The sequence below is a fragment of the Cryptomeria japonica genome, chromosome 1 (assembly GCF_030272615.1).
Source record: "Cryptomeria japonica chromosome 1, Sugi_1.0, whole genome shotgun sequence".
NCBI lineage: Eukaryota > Viridiplantae > Streptophyta > Pinopsida > Cupressales > Cupressaceae > Cryptomeria > Cryptomeria japonica.
The window spans coordinates 342,480,687-342,506,641 of NC_081405.1; the positions used below are offsets into that span (position 1 = coordinate 342,480,687).

General features: G+C 36.4%; 1 protein-coding gene across 1 annotated transcript; it reads right to left on the reverse strand.

Annotated features, from left to right (window-relative positions):
* Window positions 1-1,564: 1,564 nt before the first annotated feature.
* LOC131857422 (uncharacterized) lies at window positions 1,565-25,566 on the reverse strand. Its single transcript, XM_059209978.1, has 2 exons — window positions 25,165-25,566; window positions 1,565-1,576 (listed from the first exon to the last, which is right to left on the reverse strand). The coding sequence occupies exons 1-2, from the start codon at window positions 25,564-25,566 to the stop codon at window positions 1,565-1,567; spliced, it is 414 nt and encodes a 137-aa protein (XP_059065961.1).
* Between the last annotated feature and the right edge of the window lie 389 nt (window positions 25,567-25,955).

Consider the following 25,955-nt stretch of genomic DNA (forward strand, 5'->3'; position numbering starts at 1 on the left):
ATTAGTCATCCGATAAGTGAATGATGACTACGAAACAAAAGATGAAAAGCTTATTCCCTATAAGCATATGGTAGATTTCTTCAAGACCAAATTCATGGCTATCCATTTCAGTCAAGTTCCAAGAATGCAAAACAAGTCGGCAGATGCAATGGCTACAATTGCTTCCATGTTAAATATGCCTCATAATATGGACAAATGTGAATTTTTAGTTGAAAAATTGCTGGTTCCCTCTTTTGACATTCCGACAGCAGATGTGATGTGCGTTCTTGTTGGTCCCAACTCCTCATGGTACAATGACGTATATCAATATTTGAAATCCCAAACCTTACCACCCAACCTCTCCGCTAACCAATGCCGAGCCTTTATCCGACAGACAGCCAAATATGTCATCATCGCCGACACCCTTTATCGTCGTTCCTTTGACCATACCCTCCTCAGGGGTTTGGATTCTGACAAAGCACAAACGGATTTACACGAGGTTCATGATGGTATATGTGGGGGCCATTTCAATGGTCTTAGCTTAGCCAAAAAGTTGATTCATGCTGGGTATTATTGGCCTACTCTGGAAAAAGATGTTCATGATTTTGTTAAGAAATGCTATAAATGCCAGATTCATGGAAATTATATTCATGCACCAGTTCAAGAGCTTCATTCTGTTATATCTCCGTGGCCCTTTTCTCAGTGGGGATTGGATCTTATTGGCAAGATTCACCCGACATCTGCAAATGGACACAAGTTCATCATTACAGCCACAGAGTATTTTACAAAATGGATCGAGGCTATCCCCATAACTTATATCATTGGTGTCCAAATTTCAAAATTCTTGCTAAATTATATCATATGCCGGTATGGGGTTCCTCTTTCCATAGTCACTGATAATGGTTGCCCCTTCAAGAATAAAGATGTTAAAGAGCTTTGTGAAAAATTTCATATTCAACACCGTTTCTCCAGCCCATACTATCCACAGGGTAACGGTCAAGCCGAAGCGTCAAATAAAACCATTATCAAGATCCTAAAGAAAGTTGTCAATGACGCTGGTCGAGATTGGCACGTACAGTTAAATCCAGCACTATGGGCCTATCGCACTTCTATCCGCACCCCTACTGGCGCAACACCTTATTCCTTGGTGTATGGTGCGGAAGCCATTTTACCTTTGGAAGTCAAGATTCCTTCCTTGCGGGTTTCCTTGCAACACTTGATTGATGATGAGACACACAAAGTCTCCCGGCTGCATCAGCTTGAGATGTTAGATGAAAAGCGTCAGACAACCCTGACACATTTGCAAGCATATCAAAACCGTCTCTGTCGCTCTTATAATAAGAAGGTCAAAGGGCGACACTTCGAAGTGGGAGACCTAGTTTTAAAGGCAAATCCCAAGAATGCACAGTCTACTAACATTATCAAGGGCAAGTTTGAACCTAATTGGGTTGGGCCTTTCATAGTAACTGCAGCCTATGGCTCGGGGGCATATCAGCTTGCTACTCCAGAAGGTGAACCTCTGTCTGATCCTATCAATAGCATGCATCTTCGCAAGTACTGGGCGTAGTTTTCTCTCAGCACTTCTTCAAATATGATCCTGAAAAAATACAAAAAAATGAAAAAAGCAAAAAAAATACAAAAAAATGAAAAAAAATCAAGAAAATACAAAGAAAAAAGTGAAAAGCAAAAGAAACAAGAGCAAAAAAGTAAAGAATAAATGATTCGCCCTCTAGTGAAAACCTGGCAAACAGGCGCTTTGGGCAAGTACCATGGTGAAAACCTGACAATCAGGCGCCATGAGTGATGAGATCATTGCTCCGTCATCTATCATGACTTCTAGCTATACTTTCTCTCGGCCGATTTATCATGCCTATCTTTGTCTCGACCCAATGTTATGTTCCAGGCCTGTTATTGGTCAACATCATTGTCTTGCATACTCCAGTTTCTTGTACATATGTTTTGGTCCCGATCTATGTGTCTTTCAGATGCGCATTGGGTGCGTTCCCCTTGTCATGATCAATCATTCAAATAATGTCCTGAAAAAAGTCTTAAAAATTTAAAATGTCCTGAAAAAAGTTTTAAAAATCAAATAATGTCCTGAAAAAAGTCTTAAAAATTGAAAAATGTCCTGAAAAAAGTCTTAAAAAATTTAAAATGTCCTGAAAAAAGTTGTAAAAATCAAATAATGTCCTGAAAAAAGTCTTAAAAATTTAAAATGTCCTGAAAAAAGTTGTAAAAATCATATAATGTCTTGAAAAAGTCATAAAAATTGAAAAAAATGTCTGGACAAAAATCCCTAAAAAAGTCAAATAAAGTCCTGAAAAAACGAAAAAAAAAAAATTGTAAAACATTAAAATTCCAAAAACAAGCATTTTGTAACAAATCATCCCTTTGTGCATAAGACAGATCACTGAGCATACATCCAATGACTGCGCAATCCAATGAAATCATGCATTAAGAGATGAACTTTTCAATCAAACCAAGCATTCAAATTGATCAAAATTGTCTTATCAATCGAACATCAACATCGATATCATTTGTCCTTGGCATACTATCATGGGGCTTATACAGGGTGTGGTATACTCGAAACCAGACTGTGTCCTGTCTTAGACGGGGTACCGCATTTCCTAAAACCAGACATCATGATCATCCTATCAGCACTTTCAACTTTTGACAATGAAGATCAAGATGTTTGTCTGATTTGCTTGAATTTGTGCATCTTATCTTTTTATTGATTTATCTTTGGCTTCGATCATGTTCCTATGTTGCTCGATGATGTCACTAAGTGATTTAGAGTGACCAGGATGGCTCATGGTCCCTTTCTTTTTTGATTATGATTGTCATTTGTCTATGATGTGTCTGCCTTTTGCAAAAAGGGTTGCATTTCAGCTCTAGCCTTCAATGCCATGATGCTATGCATCCATTTTGCTACATAAAAATAAAGGTTCTCACCTACAAAGTGCATTACTGAAAGCAAGTTTTTCGTCATCTCTAACTGTCCTCTGTCTCATTTCTTACTAACATTTCTTCCATCAGTTTGGATAGTCAGTCCGGTCTAGTGCTCCGATCTCCACATACATATGCTACATCCTGCATTCATTGGTTAGTACATTTGCATTTAAATCAAATATCATCTCATGCATTACATCAAGCATCACATCAAGAATTTTATCCATTTCATATCATAAATGCATCAAAAATACATAAAAATACATCCATACATGTTCATACACAGTGCATAAGTCATCCATACATGAAAAATAACATAAGTCATAACACATTGTATCCCATTATATCGATGCATATCATATCACCTATCATAATAATATCGGAGTACAAAATCGGACTGTCTATCCTAAGTATGGCCCGCAGGCTGACTACATAATATCAAGCTACATAATGTCCACTGTCTGTCATAAGGAGTATGTGCCTTTGTCACTGGGTGCTCCCTCTGTCCTCCTCATCCCTGCCCTATCTCGCAGATGATGTCCCTCCTGGTCCTGGCTGTGGTGGTCTCATAGGTCCACTTACCCCCATGCTGCTCAATGACCTTCGAGAGCGTGACCTACTCTCTGTCCTCGATCATGCCCAATATGAAGGTGCTCTCTGCTCCGGTGGAACTGCACTCTCATATAGTGTCCTCCAATACAGTCTCTCCTCTCCGGTCTCTACCAGCATCTGTACCATCTCCCATGCACTGGCATCCCTAATCGACCCAATGAACTCAGTGACTCTCTGTCCCTCTCGCTGTGCCTGAGCTATTGCTGTATCTCATTCTGTCCTCAAGATGGCATTCTGTCTCTCCAATGTCGCAATATAATCCTGCTGACTCACTATGGTAGCCCTGCACATATCCATCTCCTTTGTCCTAGCTGTTCCCAGCTCTATAGGAATATCCTGCAATCTCTCCTGATCAGCTGAGTCTGGCTCATCATCGTCCTCCCCTCCATCCTCATTGTCATCATCCTCCCCACCATCATCTCCGTCCTTGTCACCCTCCTCATCCTCATCATCCTCATCATCCTCGTCATCCTCATCATCTCCCTCCTCTCCAGTGAGTGGGAAGTCCTCTTGTCTCCGTGGTACTGGAATGTTTGGATCTGTCAATGGCACTGGCTGTCGTCGTGCAAACCATATCTCATACTCCTCTGTCATCCCAGCATCCACCACATCTGACCTCCACTCCCATTGTCTCTGTTGTAGCTCTGCAAAGTCGGTATATGCTATGTGTGGCTGAATCATACTCCCCCACTGACTCATCTCTTTGTGAGATCAAGCAAAGCATGCAGTCCTCCTGGGTACATCCTACCTCTCTCCAAACTATCGTCTGACTCTCTCTGGCAGGTACATCTCAATCACTCTCTGGTGATTCACTGGTCGCCCAATCAGGTACCTCTCCTATCTGCAATATGGTAGCTCCTCATGATCATCTGACCATCCAAGGCAATCAAGATATGGCCTCCATGTGAACTCTCTCAGTCTGTCTAGCTCATGTCGCCAGTACAATATATATCCAAATGGACCTTGTCTCAGTGCTCCCCCATAGTAATACACATATGGTCAATGTGGTACAACCTGTCTCTCTGTAATCGGTCGACATATGGCTGTGTGCTCAAATACCCATACCTGAAGCAATGTGACTCCATAGCTCAATGTCTGCACTCCCTGATATGCTATCTGATGCAGCTGAAAATATAGCATAGCAAGGACACATGGTCCCCATGCATACACTGTCCCCTCTGTCACCATCCGCTCTAGCACTCTTCCCCATCCAATAGGGAATCCATGTCCTCATTTATCACCTGCTAGAAGACATGCTATCACAACTGCTATCACCACACATCGCTGATCATACTCTCCTGCCATAGTCTCCCAGCGGATCTCCCTCTCAACAATGTCCAGATCATCTGCGTCGCACTCAAATAGCCTGCATAATGCATCTCTCCCAGTCACTGGGTCATACTCTATCATCTCCCCATGTATTGGAATGTGGAGGATGCGCCATACATCCTCTAATGTCACTGTCGCCTTGCCAGTTGCTAGATGGAATGAGGAGGTCTCTGAATGCCATCGCTCTGCCAATGCGGTAAGCAATCCTATGTTTGCCCTAATCTTGGGCATGAATGTGATGTAGTATATCCCTAGTCCTGCTAAGATATCTCTGTCCGTGCTCCTGAGTCTATGTCATAGCATGAAGCAGTCTGGTCGATTCTCCCGCGTGATCAACGGACACTGTCGACTCTGCATCACAATTGGGGCATATTTTTGTCAGTTTTAGGGTTTGCTCCTATGGGCTGCATTTCCTTGTTTCATGTCCAAATCAGGGTGTTTTTCATCTAATCTGACTTATCCTACCCTTATCCCCCCTTTTTGGATCATTTGCATGTCATTTTGACCAAAATTAGGGTTTTCAGTGCACAATTGCGCCTGTGTCAGAGAACCTGCGCCTGTGTCAGGTAACTTGTGCTTGTGTCTTCCTACACAAGCGTAGAAGACCCTACACAAGCACAGGTTTCGCCCTACACAAGCGCAAGAGTCCTTTTTGGCATCCCCTGTGGGCCCCGCAATGTCTTGCAAGCAATCAAAATTCATGAAATTGAAAACATGGGTTTTTGAGATCCATGCCGCTGCTCCTGCATTGTCTGGTCGTCTGAATGTGCGTACACATTCTCCAAGGTGATCCACCATTGGAATGTTCGCCATCTGTCTACACGTGTCTTTTTCCAGAGCAACAAATTCTCCTCTTTGGCTAGTGCAAATGAGCAATTTTCACTCTCTTGGTCCCATTTATAGATCTTTGTCAGTGCATAGATGGACGTGCATCCTCTCCATCTTATGTTGGTCACAGTCTTTTGCACCTTACATTGCTTGTCCTTCATGCATCCGATCTCCGATTGTTCATCCGTTCGATCCTATTATTTTTTTCAATCAATTGGCCTCTTTTCTGCATGTTTCCGGCCAATTCCTCGAGGGGGCATTCATATGTCATTATCAGTTGTCTGGGGCACTTTCATTATCATTCTTTGAAACAACGCTTAAAATCGCATTGTCTCAAAGAGGGGCAAAATGTAGACACCTAAAAATGGTCAATGCTTGCGAAGTCATACTTTAACTTTTGCGCATTGCCTCATTTTAGGTTTTTGCGTCGCATTAACATTTCTCCTATGTCACGCACTTGGTCTTTATCATTTGCGAGCATCGAGTCATTCTTCTACATTCTTCAATCATCTCGTTCTCAAATTTGGTCTTGTCAACAACACTACCTAGTCATGGTTTTGATCGATTTTATCCTATCGCATCAATGTGCGTGCTTATTTGTCATCATTTTGGACATCGTCAATCCTAATTAGGGTTTTTTCCTCTTATCAATCTTATCAATCTTATCATCAATCTTATCATTTTGGACATCATCAATCCTAATTAGGGTTTTGTCCTCTTTTCAATTTTGTCATCATGCGATCGATTTGTCATCGATCATTGTCATTGTTCGATCTTGTCATTTTTGTGATCGATTTGTCATCGATCATGGTCATTTTCAATCTTGTCATCTTGCAATCTATTTTGTCATCGATCCTTCTCCTCTTGTCAATTTTGTCATTTTGCGATCATTTCGCTATCGATCATTGTCTGTCTCAATTATGTCAATTTGGATCAATTTGTCATTGTTCCTCATCAATTGGCGCATTTATCAATCAAATCATTTATCACATTGGTCCTTTGTTAAATCAAAATTGTGATCGACATTAATTATCTTCAATCAGGACCTAATTGTCATCCTCGCATTGCTAATTCACCTTCTAGGGTTTCATGATTTAATCATTTAACCTTGCTTATCATTTTCTTCCTTTAGGATTAATAAATTACTTATTTATCCTAAGTCTTCTCATTACAATTAAATGTTCATTTAATTGGCTAATTATTCCTCCTTTTGTGAATTAATTAATAAATGACAAATTATTAATTAATTTACCTAATTTCTTAATTACTAATTTTCATCAATTTCAATTTTCTAATTTCTTAATTCCTAATTTCAATTTCCTCCTATTTCTCTCCTAAATTCATGGAAATGACATGTCAATTTGTCATAAATTTGTCATAATTGACAATCAATCAATTTTGACATAGAATGTGTCATAATTTGTCATAGATTATCAATCAACAAATTTTGCATAGAAAGTGCATAATTTGTCATAATTTGTCATAATTGACATAATTGATTTGCAATTTCCATTTGAATTGCATCATGCTAATCTTGTCATTTCTCCAATTTGTCTATAAATTGGATGATCTTCATCAATCAAAGCTAATTGGTAATCAGACTATCGAATTTCTAGTACTCTTGATCAATAATCTTGTCTACTTGCTTTCAATTATGTGTGTGCACTTGTAGGTGAGATCCACAACCAAACTATTTGAAGAGGAAAGAAGAACAATGGAGCCGCATGGAAGGAGCATTCAAATCATCATTCAGTTTGCATAATATTTAGTTTTGTATGCTTTGTTTTCATGTCTCTATTGGATGTTGTTTAGGATAGATCATTGCATGATGTGTGTTTTCGTGATTGAGATAATGATGACTAATGTTTATATGTTTGTGATGATTTCCTATTTCCTAACGTACATTAATTGGTGAACCCGACATGAACACTAACCATCTAATCCCTTTACTGTGTTTTTGAGTGCTTTCAAGTTGATTTGCAAGCCAAAAAACCCAAAAATAGGGTCGTGCAGGGTTTTCTGGGGACTTCTGCGCCTGTGTGAAGCAACTTACGCCTATGTTGAGCATTCTGTGCTTGTGTAGAGGACATTCTGTGCTTGTGTCATGGGTTCTGCACCTGTGTCATAAGTTCTGCGCCTGTGTAAAGTCCAGAACAGAGGTAAAAAAATGCAGTGTTTACTTGAAATTTGTTGTGTTTTTGCATTCTATTTTCTGTGCTTTGGATTTTGGTACTAATTATCTGTGCAGAATCTTGGCATACACATGGCAAAGACAATAAATCAAACTACTAACACGCTTTGTGCAGATTCGAAAGTCAAAGAATAAGCGTATCAAACTTCTAACTTGGGTTTTTGCAGGTTGCCTTGGAGAAACAACCAAACTTTATGTTTGCAATTAATTTTTAGGCACCTAGTGATTTCTAAATAGGTTGGAATGAACATTTGTTTTCTTTGATTGTTGAGTATGACATTGGAGTAGGAGAGTATGCTCTCATCCTTCTTAGGGTGATCAGAAATCCAGATCTTCGATACCATGCTTGTGTTGTTGATTGTGTGTCACATTTAGAGGGCCTGCCTTCCTGACCACTTTGCTTTTGCAAGCAAGTGATAATCGTGAAAAGGGATCGACCCAAAGTGAGTACGGCTAGAATTCCTTGGCATTCTAACTCACTATAAAAAAATACCCAATGAGCGAAAGCTTTGAAGGAAGTGTTACGTGGGAATTGCAGTTACTTGGGAAGTGATGACCCTTGAACTCTTTCTCATATCAACATCTAAGTAGGGCCTCTTGGTCTAAATCGTGCTTGCACGACTACATTAAGTAAGATAATTTTGCCTCACGCATGGGATGAGGGCTAGTATAGACTCGACATGCAGTGAGAAGGCTTGAAATGGAAAACCAATAACCTCATCTTCATGAAAGGATGTGTTGGGTCCACATGAGATTTGGATGGGCCAGAGGTTTGGGAAAGGTTGCTAGGGTAACCCTGTAGATGGAGCTAAAACCTACGGAGGCCTGCCAGGGTAACCATACCAAGTTATATGATGACACTTGTCCCTTATGTTCACTAGTGTGCAGTTTATGTTGTCTTTGCTAGAAACACTATTGTGGAGTCATACCTGGTTTTTTATGCCCTTGTGAGAACCTGATATTCATGTTAGACCATGGGTTTTTTATGATGAGTTGAGAGGACTTAGTTTCACGGGTGCTCCAGTTGATCTTTTGTAATTGCTTCTTATCATGTTTAGTTGGATCCTTTTCCTTTCTTTGGGATCATTCATGTATCTATTGGACCAATGTGGTTGTATGTATTAATGGTTTATGTATGCCTTGATGGAAGGATGTAAATGATGTAAACCTTATGTATTCTTCACCCTATTATTTATCAGAGGGGTCTTGCAATTGAGCAGACCCAGAGATGTAGCCCACTAGGGGTGAACTCCGATATCATTTCGGTGTTATGTGGTGTTTGTGTTCTTCTGTTTTCTCTTTATTTAGCATGTATGGATGGCATTATGGTTAAAATATATAATGTGATTTTAGATGATGTTAATCTTAAATGCATGTATGTAGTTATCTTATTAAATGTAGTAATATGGATCATGAAGAATGTAGGTTGGTATAATGGAAAGTATTCATTAGTTTTTAATGCAATTAAAGTATGTAAGGAAATTAGATGCATGACATATGTTTTAATATAAGATTGGATGTAATGTATGGTTAAATTGCAATGGATGAACTTAATCATGTTATCTATATTTTTAACCTACCAAACAAATTTATCATTTGTTTAAGTATTATCATGTCATTAAGTTAATCAACTTAATTCATGGATTAATTAGCATGAGTCGAGTTAAGCATTGAATCAAGTAATCATGTTGGGAAACTCTTTAGTTGTTAGTTAATTCTTTCGTTGTGTAATCTGAACTTAATGATAATTCAATGTATCATTATTCTGTTTTAACTTTTAAAAAAGAAAAATTGCACTCTATTCTTGTGGTTTAGCTTTTTCCCTTCGAGGTTTCCTGGCAGGGCATTACATCAAACACCTAAGTATCTACTCTGAATTGCATACCTTGGGGTAACTCCTCAAGTGAGATTCAACAACTATCGTCCCATCCAGCCCTAGGATTTGTGCTTGCATGATCGAAGCAATCAAACTCTTTCAAATAAACAAACAATGTGTCTACTTTGTTTTCAAGTGTATGCAAATATATTTCACATTATACTTGAGTCCCCTTAAAACCTATATTATGTGATATTAGGACCTATTATATGTGATAATACCTATCTTAAATATGACGTAATAAAACTATTATGATATAATAGGTCTTATTATGACTTAATATATGAAAACGTATGCAAAAATATTTCACATTATATACTTGAGTCTGGGCCTTAAGACCTATATTATGAGATATTAGGGCCTATTATATATGTTATATTAATGACCTAATATCACATAGTTTAGGTCCTAATATTTGCATAATATAGGTCTTAAGGGGAGTCAAGTATAATGTGAAATGTTTTTGCATACATGGTCATATTAAGTCATAATTAATAAGACCCATTATGTCATAATAGGTTCTAACTTATGTCATATTTAAGACCTATTTAATCACACGATAGGTCCTAATATCAAACAATACTTGTCCTAATATTACATAATATACCCATCTTAAGGGGAGTCAAGTATAATGTGAAATGTTTTTGCATATGTGGTCATATTAAGTAATAATAAGACCTATTATGTGATATTAGGACTTACTATGTGATTATAGGTCTTAAATATGACATAAATTTAGAACCTATTATGTCATAATAGGTTCTATTTATATGACTTCATATGACCATGTATGCAAAAATATTTTACATTATACTCAAGAGTCCCCTTAAGACCTATATTATGCAAATATTAGGGCCTATTACATGTAATATTATGAAATATTATACAATAATAGGTCTTAAATATGACATAATAGTCCACCTATTATGACATAATATTTAGGTCTTATTATTTAACTTGAAAATTTGGTTTCAAATTATACTTGGAATTTCATTGTATTAAAAAAATTCTCTGTCATCTTAAGTCATGTACAGAATGGGCTCAAGAAGAAGGGAGTTTTCAAGCAGGAGTTGAGGCAAACGAACCTATTGAAGAACACAATATAGTTGAAGATCATAGGGAGGAGCTTGCCCAAGTTGAACCAATGGAGGTTGAAGGAGAGGGATCGAGCTCCTTACCTCCTACCACCGGTATGTATGAGCATATTATAGATCTAGCTAAACAGGTGAAGAGAAATATTTCTTGTAAAAATTTAGATCATTTACTTGAAATGGATGTGCATGAGTTGAAACATCCCAGTGAAGAACCTAGACATACTAAAAGGAGGCCGATGAATAAAAGTGCAAAAGAAATAATGTCTCATTTCAATAATTTTGATACTACACTAGAGAAACATCAATCGTTATCAATTGTACTTACTCATAAAGACTTAATAGATCCACTGAAATTATTGGGTATAGATACAACAAGTCAAAAAAGGAAAACTTCTCAGCTACAAAAATCTATTGCCGATAATTTTAAGAAAGGTTTGGTGAACATTGGTAAAAAATATCGAACAATAGATAAGACCATTTTAAGAAGAGTGATGTTGACATCTTTAGTAAATGAAAGATTGCCCCAAAAAAGAAAAATCTCTTCATTTTCATTTGAGTTTGGTTTTAGTAGAAGGACAATATCAAAATATGTGAAAAGGAGATATAGTTTGGATGATACTACCTCAGTAGGGATTTGGGTAATTATGTGTAGAGATCCTCATTCTGATAGAATTGAAGAAGTTGTTAGGAACTTGGTGATAAGTTTTTGGAATGATAATACTCTCCTTCATCAAATAATAGAGATTTTATCAAGCAAAGGATTGACCTTGATCGTTATGATCTCCATGTAGAACATTGGTTAGACACAACAAAACATGAATTGTATGTGTTGTTTACTAAAATAGACCCTCATATAAAGATTGAACAAACCATGTTTGAATGGTTAAGGTCATATTATGTGAAGGTAAACAAAGTCTTCAAAACTTGTTGTTGTCATTATCACATTGAATTTGATCTTACTATCAGGTGTTTCGAAAGATTGGAGAAGATAGTAATGGTTATGAAAAAGCTCCTCCTAAATGAACAAGTCAATTCATAGTATCCATCTTACGTGATAAATTAGATGATAATGCAACCGGTCAAATAAATTGCATAAAAGGAATTTGTGGAACATGTGGGGAGTTGGCTAAATTGCCTTTGAGAGATGAAGATACTAACATGACGAATATGGTAAATTGCAAGAGTTACAAGTACAAAAAATTTGAAACAAAATTTGGGATGGAATCTACAAGGTTAGATTATGTAGAAGAGGAGATACCTATTGGAACATTTATGGAAAATTTTTGTAAGTTGATAAAACCATACATATGTCATGGTTTTTTTTCCAAGTGGCAAGAACAAAAATTTCAAACATTAAGAGACACTTTCCCACTTGGAACTATTCTATCCGTAGTGGACTTCGTAGAAAATTACTCTTTTGCACATGAAAAAGAGATTCAGTCAGAGTATTACTTTTCAAAGCAAATCACTATTATGGTGCATGCGTGTTATCGACATGCACAAATAGATTTGGATGGTATTGATAGTACATTTAAAAATTGTGTCATTAAGAAATAGTACCACTTCTATATCAGTGATGATAAGGAGCATGACACAGTTTTTGTACATTACTTTAAGAAGTTTTTTGAATATTTGAAAGAGAGAGGCATAACAATAGTTAAACATTTTGTTTGGTCTGATGAATGTATGACACAATTCAAACCTTCGAGGCCATTTTATGCACTATGTAGATATCATCGAAATGATAAAATACCACATGTTTGGAGTTTTTTTTAGAGTGGTCATGTAAAGGGTGAACACAATGGTGCAAGAGCTTGTATCAAACATGCTCTAAGAAAGCATCAAATAAATTATACAGAAGATTGTATAGATGATGCACATGATATTGTTGAATGGTGTAAGAAACACTTTGTGCAACCTAATTATCCTTATGAATCATCATTGAGAACATCAAGGCCCATTTCATATAGAGTGTTTTGGGAGATAATTGGTACGTTTTCTTTTTTAGTGTTTTAAAATGTTTTTTATTTTTTAAAAATGTTTCTAGTTAAAATGTTTTAAAACAAATTGATATGCGTATTCTTGTACACATGTACATTTTGCAGATGTGGATAGAAGATCAATGCACAGATGTAAGAGCGTGGAGATGACAAGATCTTTGCATTGTGTCATGAGAACAAATAATTGCCCATGGACATTGTACACTAGGGATTATTCATGTTTTTGTTCTGATTGCATTTTGGAAAACTATGTTGATTGCAAGAACCAAAAGCTTGGATATGTTAGTGAATGGAAATTGATGCCACTAGATGTTTCTGACACATACGAGGAAAATGAGGATGAAATCTTTGGATTGACTAAAAAAGGTATGTGTATAATATTTAAACTATATATATATTTATTTCCTTTAACAAATGTTGCGTATGTAAATAAATTATGTAAAAACTTTTAATCGAGTAAATATATTTATAACTTATTTCAAATTGCAGGAGATATTTTTGCAGTCATAGTAGAAGATGGAAATATAGAAGGTGTTAGTTATTATTTATTGTGTTTCATAGAAGAGAGAAAGAAGTTAATAAAATCTAAAATGAGCGATGGAATGTCCTTTCCCACAGGTTTGAACAGATTTGAATGTTTAAATTAATTTATAAATTTATTTTAAACATGCACATGTGCACATGCTTTAATTTTTATATGTACACTGAGCTTACACAAATTTTTAATTTCTTGTTTCTTATATACATGTACATGTAGGCTCAATTGTAGTGCAAGGGACATATTTCAAACAAGTTAAAATTGTTCAAAATGGTATTCATTTCACTAAATACCAAATTGACAACAAGGTATATCAGTATAGCCACTTGGTCATTGTTGTTGGCCTAATTCTTCATATAATTCCACATCGCAGGCGGTCTCAAAAGTTGAGACTAGATAGTGAAGATCATGAGAAAATATTAGGTGTTATTGAAGAGCGGTCTGAACCACTTGATGTGGTGTGAACTATTTAGTACACCAAAGTACATGTGTTTAAACCTATGAATTTTTAATTTAATACTTTAGAATGTTCACTTCTACTTAACTTGTTCAAGATGAAACTTCTAGAATTTAAATTAAATTGAATATGTACATTAACTTGAGTTTGTTCATTTGATATATGAACAAGTGTGATTTTTAAATTATGATGTGTTTTTTATATGCCTTGTGATGTTAACTAATAATATGCATGTACATGTACAAAGTAATTGTGATGTGGATTCAAGTTGAAAAATATCTTAAAGGGGACGCATGCTGCAATTAGGATGTATGAAATTACCCGACATGTGTGTTTTACATAAATTCATAAATAATAATTAAAAATGCAAAATTTGATTGAAATTTGATTTAAATTAGGACACGTGTGTGTTTAAATTACCTGATACGTGTATGTGTGTAAATTTACAAAGTTATGAAATTCAATATATATTAAATTATTTTATGAGCAAGATGTATATAGTACATGTACATATATAAATTCAAAAATTCATTTAAATTCAATGCATATCTACATACAAATTACATGTAGTAAAATTTAAAATTTACAAACATATCAATCTTTTTTGAATCTATCTACATGTACACAAATTCAATCACACACACACACACACACACACACATATGAAATTTTTAAAGTTCTTAAACATTTTTTAAATTTCATTTACACCAATTCAATCTAGATCTATATAATATTTAAAAGAATAATCAAACATGCATACATACACATGTGATCTAATAAGTTGCATATAATCAAACACATCAATTGAAAACTTATAAATTTAAAGTATACAATCAAATGAGCAAATGATCAAACACAAACCTGTACATATACATACATATATACATATATATGTGTGTGTGTGTGTACATATACGTATCTATGTATATGTATATGTATATGTATATTAATACAATATACATATATATGTATGTATATATATAGATATATGTATATATATAGATATATATATATATATAGATATATATATATATATAGATATATATATATATATAGATATATATACATATATACATGTATATATATCTATATATATGTATATATATATATATATACATATATACATATATGTATATAGATATATGTATGTATATATATATATATATACATACATATATGTATATAGATATATGTATGTATGTATGTATATATATATATATATATATGTATGTATGTATGTATGTATATATATATATATGTATGTATATACATACATATATACATATATATATACATACATATGTATATATATCTATGTATATGTATATATATACATAGATATATACATATGTATATATGTATGTATATATATCTATGTATATGTATATATATACATAGATATATACATATGTATATATGTATGTATATATATCTATGTATATGTATATATATATACATATGTATGTATGTATATATATATACATACATATTGTAGACACCTAAAATTAATATTTAATTAATTTAAGCCTATCAACATAATTAATTGACTTAATTGTGTTATCTTTATTCTTCTCAGTATTAATTAAATCTAATTTAATTAATCATATCACTATTGTCCAATAATTAATTTATCATTAATTATTCCCCTATTCTTCTAAAGTCCCCTCCAATAATTATTTCCTCTAAACCCACTTAGTTAATTAATTGTAATTAATTAACCTAGCCATGTGATTCCTACAAATCACTTTTCCTAATCCCACTCAACCTAATTAATCCTTCTAGAATCTCTCATAATCATGCTTATCATTATCCCTCAATTTTTAATTCTCACTCATGTCACATCAACATTGAGCCTCTCAAAGAAATTCAAATTTCTTTGAATCCCTCAATGCATCTTTATTTTGGAATTTTTAATTCCTCATATTCGAAATTCAAATTTCTCCCCCCTTTTCCCAATGAATTTTATATTCCTGTTTATTTTCCCAAGGCACCCTTTATCCATGCCTTCTATCTAAAATCAATCTCAACCCTTCATGATCAAATCAATCTTGGCCCTCCATTGGCCTTCTCCAATCTATAAATTGGAGCCTATTCTCCTCACAAATAATCCACTACTCATGCATTGTCATGCTACTCTTTTCTCCTTGATCCAAATCATCTTCTTCATAGCCATCATAATGTCTTCATGATCTTCTATCCAATCCTCTTCTAATACAAATCCTCATCTATCTATCACAATCCAATCCAAATATCAATCCATTAATCTTGTTGAGCAAAGGAGACCAATCCACATCTAAATCAAGCAAGCAACACATCAAGTGGAGCATCAAGGGCGCATCCTCATCATCCACTTCATCAAGCTCAATCTGAGGGAGAGGTAAAAATAACAAGGTATAAATGGTTGTTCTTTGTTTTTTATGTGTTTGAATGCTTCATTTGAATACTAACCATCTGATCTTCCCTTGCTACGTTTTCCCTTCTTCATTCTGGCACGCCCGGTGGGACCCATGTCTCGGGTTTAACAAAAAAAATTGAGTTTTTTGTGAAGGTTTCTCATAGGTTCACAATTCAGCACAAGCACATGCGCATTAGCATGACTGATTGCTACATCAACATGACTGCCTGCTAATCAACGCGACCGTCGCGGCTTTGGCATGACCACATCAAATTTGAAATTTTTTCTGGTGCCTCACTATGTTTCAACACGACCGCCTTGGCTTTAGCATGACCACCATGAAATCTCATCTATCTCCTCTCCTCTTCTTCATTCTTTCTATTCTTCTCACTTCTATCTCTAGTTGTAAAATCTAATTGAAAAAATAAAAAAAATAGACTAGATTGGTTGTGTTTTTTGTTTTTAGTTGTCGCTTCAGCGCGACTACTTTGCGACTAGCGCAAGCATTTTGTTAAAAAAATGAATTTGAATTTTTTGCGCAGTAACTCTAGTTGTTTTGATGTGAGCACTTGCGTAATAGCGTGAGCACCTACTAATTAGCTCGCCTGATTTTTTTTTGCTATCTGTTTTATAGTAACTCTTATACTAATATTTTTTTTCGCCATATCTTCTTTATCTTCAATCTGTTTTCCTCCAACCTTCACTAGATCCCCCGCAATTTCATTTTGTACCTTTCCTTCCTTGAGGACCTTATCCCAAATTCCACTTTTTGAAGCTCAAAATCCCACATTTCTGTATTTTTAGGGTTTGCCATAACTTCTTCCAATTTTATCCAATTGCCTCCAAATTTTTCTATAGTTTTTATCTCCAAGTTTTTCTCCTTTGTCCCTCTTGAAATTTTTTTTTCCATTCCTTCACCTTTCTTCTAAAATCCTCATTTTATGCTTTCCTATCCCTTAGAAAGTGTCAAAAACTTAGTCAAACCCCAGTTACCCATCAAATTTTCCCCCAAATCCACATTTTTCTTTAGTAGAAAAGTTTTTGTTCTTGTTTTTCTGCTCATTCCCAAAAATTAAAATTAACAAAAAAAATAATAATATATTTTTGTCATTGTTTTGTCTTTTGCAGGATGCTTGTTGAAGACTTCATTTTCAAACTACTAATCAAGTGGTTTTGTAGGTTGCCTAGGAGGTTCAAGCAAACATTGTGTTTCTTTTATTAGGCATCTAGATTTAATTATGGGGTAAAATAATTTTGTGTTTTCTTTGTCTTAAAGAGTCAAAGGGTAGGAGAGTATGCTCTTGCCTATCTAGATAATCAAAAATCTAGATCCCTTTGGTCTTTTCTAGGAATATTGCTTGTGTTACCCTTAGTGGGCCTGCCCTCTCAAGTTTCTCTTAGAGCTGGTGAGAGGGGAACAACCCAAGTGAGTACACCCAGATGTGGGGTTCCCAACTCACTATAATAAATAGGCCATTAAGATCAAAATAATCAATGGTTGGGGCTATTTGAGAGTTCACTCTCACATTGGGTGCTTCGTAGGATCCTAAAGATCTCAATCATGCTTGCGTGACTACTAAGTTCTTGGTGCTTCATTGGGATATAGGCCTCAATCGCACTTGTACAACTATGAAGGGTAGCTCCTAACAGGAAGCCATATTAAACATCTTGTGCATAGTGGCCAAAAACCTTCTAGTCATTGATGCAGGAGATCGGAACTCTGAAGCTGCCCATATTTTTATAGCCCTTAGTAGCGACACAAAGTTTTCCATGAGGATTTTTCATGGGAATTGATTCTTGGCTACCCTAGAGAAGTGTGTGTCATGGAGGGGAGCCAGTGGGGTCAAGCATCTAAGTGTCCGCTTTGGGTAAGTGTAGCTAGGAAACCAATTGGGATCCATTGACTATTATCTTTTCTCGCCATAGGATATGTTTTGAAGGAGCATGAGTGTCATTTGAGTCTAACTTCTTTTGACCATTGTGTTTTCTTTACTTGACATCTCTTGCCAAGTCCATCCCCCACAACCAATCAATCATCCCTCTTTCCAAATTCCATCTTGTCATCATCAAATCTTTAATTAATTTCTATCTATCCAAGAAATTCTTTGAACCCCAATCCAATCCAAATCCAATCAAACCAAGTCCTAATCCAAGGACTAATCTAATCCAATCCAATTCAATCTAGTCCAATCCAATAAACCAACCAATCTAATCCAATCAAGTCCTAATCCAAGGACCAATCCAAATCCAATCAAACCAAGTCCTAATCCAAGGACTAATCCAATCCAATCAAGTCAAATCAAATCAAATCTAATTTAATCCAATCCAATCAAGTCCTAATCCAAGGACCATTCCAATACAATCAAGTCGTAATTGTTGACATTATGTGAACCGGTATAAGGACATAATGATATTGTATGTTGTCATTGATGTCAATATGTGATATGAAGTGAACTGGCATATGTGATATGTGAGAAAAGAGAACAAGCATATGTGTGAACTGGTATATATGCCAAAGTGAAGCGGTGTATTTTCTCAAGGTGAACCGGCATGTAGTTATGGGAACTGGTACATGGAAGCATTGTATGGCTACCGGTTGGTAGGTAGTTTCCACTTTAGGATTTCCGGTTGGAGTACCTCAAGCCTGTGTGACTCGATCGGTGATTTTTGTGTGATGAGCTAGTAGTATAACAAAGAATAGATCGTGTTGCCACATAAGCCCTGTGCATGTAAAGGATCTTGCATGAAGAAGACTATTCCTATCTACCTCAGGAATGTGCGAAGTTTGTCAAACAATGATAACACGTGATGGGTTATTAGCCACCATGAAATCGGTGGATAATGGATGATGGAGAATGTCTTGTGATCGATTCAAGATTGTTGCATTTAATGCCATATGATTCAACGGTTAGGATTGAACCGCTTTAATTGCTTAACCTAACAGGTTTAGGGTTTAGGGTTTTTGCTATCGACCTATCTATTTTCTATAAGGTCGATGTTGTGTTTCTTTCCAAGGTTGTTGGCAAAAGTTATGTGTGTGTATCCAAGGGAAGTGATATGTGATTCTTGCTAGACAAAAGGAGAGAAGAGATACCTACAAAGTGAATGTACAGAAGGTGAAGAAGAGCCAGAATGGATCTGCATTAGCATTGAGTGTTGTTACTAGATCATTGTAATTCCTGTTGATCTCTAACCACTTCAATAGTTGTGAAATCCCTTAACAGGTTAGCCTTAACCGACTTGATTCAAATCCCTTAACAGGGTAGCTTTAACCAGCTTGATACAAATCCCTTAACAGGGTAACTCGAAGTTATTGAGTTTTGGGAAGCTATAGAGCTCTGGAGATCCTTTAGCTATTGAATTCTTGAAATCCTCTAACAAGGTAACCCTAATTGGGTTTAACCCTTAACCAGGTATTGTAGCCATCCCTTAACCGGGTGATCCCTAACAGGATCGGTTCCTAGCAGAACCTATTGTAATGTCTTTAACCAGACAAGGCTCCTAATAGAGCGAACTTCTAAAGAGTTCAAAAAGCAGCTTGTGGGTATTCATCCCCACCGTGGTTTTTCCTAGTTGGGTTTCCACGTGAAAAAATGTGTGTCATGTGTGATGCTTTTATCTTGTGATGCTTTGTTATTACCTGTTGAGCATATGATGGTTCTGTGTTTTATGCTTGTCTATAAAACATATTGAACTAACTGTTGTGAAGATCAGATGATAGTTTACCTATTCATGCATGAGGGTGTAATGGTACTATAGTATTGAGCTAAGAGGAAAGCTTAGTGAGTGACCGGTTTATGATTGTTTTAGTTATTCTGGGTGTTACCGGTTGCACTCTATTTCAACCAGTATCACTGCTTGCCAGTCACTTGGAGTATTTGTTGTCAAACCGATTTTGGATTGTATTTTTGTTTGTACTGATTCACCCCCTCCCTCTCAGTACTGGTTTGGTACTAGTCATTCATCTTTGAGTTATCAGTAATCCAAGGACTCATCCAATTCCAATCCAAATCAAATTAGATCCAATCCAAATCTAATGAAATCTAATCCATCATCATTCCAAGCCAAGTTCTAATCCTCATCTTTATTGAACATCATCTTCATAATCTTTCCCTTCCAAAACATATTCATCCAATTCCAATCTAATCCTTCATTCTCAACATGACAACCCATAATTTCAAAGCTTGGTATGAGAAGATGCTCATGAAAGTTCATGAATCTTCCTACCAAGTTAATCCCATAATCTCCCACCCTCCTATCATACCTTCATCCATCTCACCTCAACACATTGCACCTAATCCCAATCTATACCATATCTCCTATCCTTCCTCTACCTTCGACAAGGGAAATCCATCTTATTCCCCATCCCGATCTCCATATTATCCCTCATCCATATACTCCTCTAATCCAATATGTATACCTCCATCTCCCCCCCAACTACATCCCAATCCCCCTCCTTCTACAACACATTCATTACCTCTACTCCCCATCCAAATCCTTTACTCCATATTCCTCCTATCATTAATCCTAATTCCATAGTCAATTATCCTAATCTTCCATCCAATCCCAATCCCAATCCCCCATCTAGTCCCAATTCTCTATCTAATCCTAATCCTCCAAAATCCATATTGTCCATGTCCTCCAAATCGATCATCCATAATCTTATCCAAGACATGCTAGTAAAGTTGACAAAATCCTCCCCTCGAAGTAAAGTGGCCAAGTATCCTCAAGTCCTTCATCCACCCCAATCACCTCCACCTCAAAACAAATCCCAATCCTTTGCACTTCATGATACCCCCATTTCCCCATCTACTCACATCAAAGCTTCCATACCTTCCTCCATCAAACAATCCCCACAACTCCAAACATGCCAAAAGCTTGTTCCAAAGCATGCTAGCATAGAATACTCTCCATCTCATGATGCATCTCTCTCTACTCCATCTAATGATGGCATTCCCTCTACTTCCTCTCATGACCATATGATTCCTCTATCCAACCCTCTCCCTCCATCACATGATCCTCTTTCATATCATGATCCAATCACCCCTCCCACTCCATCTCATGATACCCTTCCTAGTCAAGATCAAAGTATCCCTTCATCTTCATGCCACAATCCCAATCCATCTAAAGATCCTAATCTTCCTTACAAATCTCACCCCCCTCAAAATGAAATCGCATCTCATTTTTGAAACAATAAGGGTCCTCAAGCTAATTCTCAAGATGTTGGTACATCCTCTATTCCTCTTAAATCCAAATTTCCTTCGTACAAATCAAAATCTCATTATCCCCCGTCATCCACATCCATTTTGGGATCTTATAATCCAAAGCTAAATCCTCCATTCCTTCCATCCATTTTGGGTCCTTACATCCCTCCATCTGCCACCCTATCACCTCAAATAATCTTAAAGCAAGATCAACAAAGGCACACATCATTGAATGCCTCCCAACACACTCCTTCCATCATCCCACCATCCATAAAATCCTTAAGTCATTCATCCTCATACACCCATCCCATTGCTATTGGAAGCAATTTGGATGCCCAATATAAAAAGCATAAAGCTCAAAGTCCACAAAAATCAAAGGATTAACATGTCCCCTCAAAATGACATGCTCAAAACAAAAATGTGAGTCGAAAGAAAGAAAAATCAAAAAGGCCCCAAAGGCCCCAAAAGAAAAAATCATAACTATGTGGATTCCCAAAGAGGCAATGCATCCCAAAGAAAAATCAAATTTGGCTTCCAAACTTGTTAATGCAAAAGCTCCATCCATTCATAAGTCCTCCAATCCTGCATCTAAAACTCCTCAATCCTCAAAATCCATTTTGGGTCCTTATGTCCCAAAATCCACCATCCCAACTCCATCATCCCCTTCTTCTATTTTGGGTCATCATTTCCCAAAATCCACACTCTATCCCCCATCTAATTCAAAATACTCTCCCCCACTACTCCACCACCCCTCAAGGTGTGTGCCAATCTTGATCTTCCACAAATTCTTCAAAACCCCATCCATTATCCACCATCCATTTTTCACAATCCCATTCCGTTTGTCCAATCCTTTTTTATCTTCCATCCCCTATCCATTTCATCACCCGAATTATTGTTACCAACATCTATGAGCATACCTCCACTTCAAAGAAATACTATGAGATACCATCTATGGAACTAGATGCTTGAGTCCTCCCTTCCTCTTTCATGCATCCACTATCTTTCATATCCACTCATCCTCATCTTTATCCATCCAAACTATTCTAAAAATTCAAAAATAAAAAAAATAAAAAAATCAAGAAAAATAAAAAAATAAAAAATCAGAAAAAAGTAAAGAAAAACCATTTCATTCAATGGTGAAAACCAGTCCTTGTGGCACCTTGGGTAAGTACCATGATGAAAACTTGGCAAACAAGTATCATGTGTAATCCCCTCATCCCCTTGCGCACTACACTTGGGGGTAAGCTTCATCCTCCCATCCATCTGCATCATATCTAAGTTCATTTTCCTTTCCTATCTTTGATCTTGACTATCCTATCCATATCCTCCATCTCATATCCCTCTTCCTATCAAAATGAACCCTCCATTCTTATCTTTCATCCTGATCATATAAAGGTAAAATAATGTATATGCATGCATGCTTTGGATCATTCAAGCCTTAATACTCTACCATCCATATCCATTACACATTATCCTTGTTAGATTCAATGACAGTCCCAAAGACACTGAGAGTGGGTGGGGGGGGGCATGAATTAGTGTCTAACCAGTTAATTGGATATTTAAACTTATTAATAACTTTTCATCCCAAAACAGTGTATCGGTAAATAAGAATTATTGCAATAAACATAAATAATAGAGATAGCATAGAAACACACCATAACATAGGATATTTAATCACGAAACCTAGTGTGGGAAAAACCTCGGTGGGATTTGTGACCCACAATATTTACTCACTGGCTAATGAATAAGTACTACTTACAATGAGGGGCCTGCACATGCAGAGAGGCCAATAGCCTAGAGCTCACTGCTCAATAATGAGTCACACTGACTACAAAATGGATTATCAAATCCAATACAATGTACTGCTCAAAACAACATCTCTCATTCTAGGTTCAGTACCGGTTTAAGCTCAGTCAATAACCAAAACCTTCACTGTCAACTATATCACCTTATACAAAATTGTCTCATCACACATCTCTCAAAATGTCTTATAAGATCTCATACATATATGAGTCTTTTACAATATACCATGTTAGCTTACAAAAGATAATTATATTGCAAAATAATTCATATAAAAAAACTTTATCCCATGTCGGCTTGAGTGTCGGTATGCTTGTTGCCGATGTAATTTGAATACTGATGAAGTGCTCGCCGGTGCCAGTGTCTACTGGTGTATGAAGTTTGTGATGTTAGGCATGTAGAAACCAATTGCCAGTGAGTTGCCAGTTAGTTTCCATTAATGACAACATCAAATATTCTCATAAGAGCGTAGAATGCCAACAATCCCCCCTTTGGCATTGATGGCAACACTCATGAGAAAAATCCAAAACTGTTATCCAAAAACTGAAATCCAAAAAGATGTGCCCCCCTAAGCAAGTGATCTCCTCTGTACATGCATTTTTCTCTCTACTACTCCCCCTTTGACATCAATGACAAAGGATGTCATAAATAATCAAAAGAGTACAAAAATGCTACCTCAAGGTTTGTAACCAGTTGGTTACAATCTAAAAGATGTTCACCAAAATCATATTTAGACTCTACATAAATTTGTTGCTACCATCTAAAGTGGCCTCAGTCTACTGGATCATACCGGTGAGATAGTGCATTTGCTGCTCCGGTGATCATTCTCCTTGTATTGTTGCCTTAGATAATTCATCTCTTCGAGTAATTAGATTATCCAGCCTCGGACCAAGTTTATCTTTTAGTTCCCAGGAATTAGACTTTATTCTTGCCTTCTCTTTCTCAAGTTTTTCTAACTTTTCCTCAAAAACTGCCATTTCTTACTAAAAAACTGATATAAGTCCGGATGAACCTATAATATTATTTGCAATGTCATCAATTTCCTTTTGTGTCTTCTTGATCTTCTCATCAATATCCTTAGTCAAACAGTGAGGTTTACATGGTTCCCTATATAGCTCCTTATACTCCAAAATTGTAGAATTGAGTACCCGTAAAAGTGTATCCACATGATCGGTACATTTCTTTATGGTGTTTTCAAAGAATGTGTTTTTCTCTTTTTCAACTCTCTCCTTTATGATATCCTCATTCACCTTGTCTATAGTTTTTGATTAAGGAAAAAATAGGTTTTGAAGGGGCCTCGAAACCCTTTACAAACAGAGCTTAACAAAAAAAGTAACAAGAGACAAAAAGGAATAGGCCAACGAAAAGCCAACGGAAAACCATAGAAAATCGACTAAAGCCCCACAAAGCCAACAAAACTAGCTAGACCCAAGAAGAGAAATTAATTGATTTTTTTTAGGGCATTAGCTAGGGTGTTGCTAATCCCATGCAGATCTTTGATGTTATCCCTGAGATTTGGGAGATCCTTAGCAGAAACAACCACAACTTTCTTGACACTCGCCCTGGTCCTCTTAGCAACACCACCAATTGGATTAGCTTCACCACTGCCAATTTGGATAGTCTCATCATCCATGTCAAGTTCCACCACCGATTTAGGAGAGCTGGTATGATCAAAGACCTTAGCAAAATCCTCTAAGTTTTTAGTGACAGTTGACAGGATATTCGGGATAATGCCCAACAAATTTTTCATAGCCTCTCTCCCTTCTTCTAGTGATTTAACCTTCTCCTCCATATCCTGCTTCCATTTTATCTACTCCCTGTCATCATCCTCCCTCTTCTCATCCGTATTTTTCCCCTTTTTTTCCAGGTTCTTCAAGAGTTCATAGGTCCATCTATCATAATCTAGTCTTGCCTCAGTGATTTTTTTAAGGTTATTCAGGAATAACCCTTTATCCACACTTTCCTTATCCTCACTTAAAATGTCCTTAGTCATATCCTTCTTAGGTTCCTTGTTCCTTTCCCTCTTGGAATTCACATCTATTTCCTCATTATTCTTGTATTCCACATCCTCCATAGGATAGCTATTGTCCTTGTCAGGGAAGTCACTGTGGAAAGGGATTTCATTATCAGACTCATTATCACCACTTTCTTCCTCATTACCCACCTCCTCGTCTTTTGAGCCATCTTCACCATCGGAATCATCCATCTCCATTTCATTGCCTTCTTTATCCATTTCCTCTATTTCCATCCCAGGGGCACTCTTTCTTTTTTTGCTAGAAGATGCCTTCTCCTTGTTGGAATCGCCTCCCTCCATTTTTCTCTTCCCTGGAGAGGTGGATAACCTCTTTTTTTCCAGTAGGGTGAGGGTTTTACAATGCTCATAAATAAGTAGCAAAATCCCGCAATGGAGAACCGAACTTGAGGGATTCTTACTGTGCTTATTGAGGGACCTAGAAAGGGACTTGAAAAGGTAGTAGGGCAGGGGTACCTTTTTGTCATGTCTGAAATGGTTTAAAAGAACAAAGTGGTAGATGTGGGCCCTGGAGAAATGGCCCTCAACTATGATATATTCCATTATAGTGTTCAAAACTCAGCCCCAGATTTTCTTGATATTAGCAACTTCATAGTAACCTCCTGTGGCTTTGCTAATTCTATCCCTCTCTTTTTCCTTCCGTGGGAACATATTAACTGCGTTGTTGGAGA

Excerpts from the sequence above, each read along its gene's own strand:
- LOC131857422 (XM_059209978.1), bottom strand. The coding sequence starts at position 25,566 with ATGGAGGGAGGCGATTCCAACAAGGAGAAGGCATCTTCTAGCAAAAAA.